The sequence below is a fragment of the Pinus tabuliformis genome, chromosome 5_1, assembly GCF_031772625.1.
Source record: "Pinus tabuliformis cultivar Carrire ecotype Pingquan chromosome 5_1, CPIR1, whole genome shotgun sequence".
Lineage (NCBI taxonomy): Eukaryota > Viridiplantae > Streptophyta > Pinopsida > Pinales > Pinaceae > Pinus > Pinus tabuliformis.
The window spans coordinates 724,135,499-724,137,397 of NC_142305.1; the positions used below are offsets into that span (position 1 = coordinate 724,135,499).

A 1,899-nucleotide genomic window follows, 5' to 3' on the forward strand; every position below is an offset into this window, starting at 1 on the left:
GAAAAAACCGCCACGCCGGAAAACATCCACAGGTATTCACATCAAGCTAGCTGTGAAATTTCAGTATTGAAAATTCAGACTTTGAGACTCACACTCCTCATGAATATCTGGTTTTGAAAAAGATTCTTTAAAAGAAAAATTCGCCAAGCCGGAAAACATTCACAGGTATTCACATCAAGCTAGCCGTGAAATTTCAGTACTGAAAATTCAGCCTTTGAGACTGACACTCCTCATGAATGTCTGGTGGGTGAAATCCCGTTTGCTGACCCAAGTTTCCTTCGAAACCTCCAGCGAAAGCTTCGAAAAGTCCGTCTCACACCTCATCAAGACGACGGCATTTGACGGAGATTTATTCTTGGCATTGCTTAGACTGCAATCCTCGGCTTGACGGCCGGTGATGTCTGAATCTGTGTAATTAAGAGACGGAGCGGATCTACATCGCATTAACAGCAGGGCATTCGGCGGAGGAACAGCAGGTTCCTCGTTCGAATCCCCGGGCAAAACTTCTTCGGCGGTTTCGGTGCTCGACCGGACAGAGCTGGTCTCCGGCTTTGCTTCCTTTCTGTCATCGCTGTCCTGCAAGATCATAAACCATTTGGCGAAAACCGTGCCGGATGTCGAGGGCCGGCGAGCTTCGTCCTCCTCCTCTTCTTCCTCCTCGTCGTCGGTCGACACAGACGACGCCCCGAAGCAGCCAAGATCGACGCGCAGATTCCTGAGCGCCGTGATAAACTGCACCACTTCTTTCTTCAATCCCACGATCTGGCTCCACTTTGGCTGCTGCAGTACCCTGCCGGGACTCGAAACCGGGGTGCCTCCCGATTTACCAGCCCTGGAAAAAGAATTCTTTCTCTGTTTTGTCCCGTGCAGTTTCTCAATCTCGGCCATCACAGACTGCCAGCTCTTGCACTGCCGCGGCTTCACTCTCACTTGCCCGGCGCAGGTCACTTTGGGCGACGACGGTTCCTCGATTTCATACTCCGAATTCTTGTTCCTCCCTTCCGAGCGCCCGTTCGTCTGGATCGAAAACATGGGACTCGATTGCCCTCTGCCGGCGCTGCTCCTCAGTCTCTTGGCCGGGTCGCCGCTTCGGCCCGGGCTAAGAATCGGCTTCGGCAGTAAATTCATATGAGTCCTCGACGGAAAACAAACAAAAAGCTCGCTCCCGGCGCGATGTCCACCGCCGCTGCTGCTGCTACTACCGGAAAAGGGCCTTGCAGAGCCATGGGCGCGGTCATTGCCATCCTCCAAACCCATTGTCAGAAAAATCAAAACCAAAACCTCAATATAAATAGTTCCAACGCCGCTATTCTTCAAAAACCTGTCTTACTTATTGCAAGTCACAGGGATGTCATAAAGCGCAATAATAATATTGCAGAGAAATAATCGCAGAAACGTAATTATCGTGAACCAAAATTCAAACTCTGGCGAGCCTGTAGCCTGTAGGTACTCACCAAACCCTGAGGCAGGCCTCCCTTCCCTGTATACCTCACTCTGACGTACTGTGTCTCAAGCTCTTGGGATTGCCCACTGCCACTGCCCAGCATTCAAATCTCTGCCTCCTGCTGACTGTAACCAACCAGTCTTATTTATGAAGACCAAGAAATCACTGCTATCATCTTTTAAAGCTGAAGCGGTCGGAAAACAAAAGGGAAAGAGAGAAACCACTTTCACTTTGCCGAGCCAGGCGGAGCGTTGAACAGGGAAAAAGCGACGGCGCGCTTGCTAACGGAAACAACGTTGCAACGGGAAAAAAAAAGAGAGAAAGAAAGCAACGTACCACATTCAAATGGCCGTCAATCAGAGAGTGAAAGGTCCACATTCAAAAGTATGATGAAAAATTTGAGTTGGGTCCAACGCACTAGCTTTATAATAACTCTTAATTTTATTTAATCTGTG

General features: G+C 49.5%; 1 protein-coding gene across 1 annotated transcript; it reads right to left on the minus strand.

The window, feature by feature from the left end:
- Nucleotides 1-207: 207 nt before the first annotated feature.
- LOC149166968 (uncharacterized) lies at nucleotides 208-1,257 on the minus strand. The gene has a single exon (XM_089430321.1). It carries the CDS (start codon nucleotides 1,255-1,257, stop codon nucleotides 208-210), a length of 1,050 nt encoding a protein of 349 aa, XP_089286447.1.
- Nucleotides 1,258-1,899: the final 642 nt, after the last annotated feature.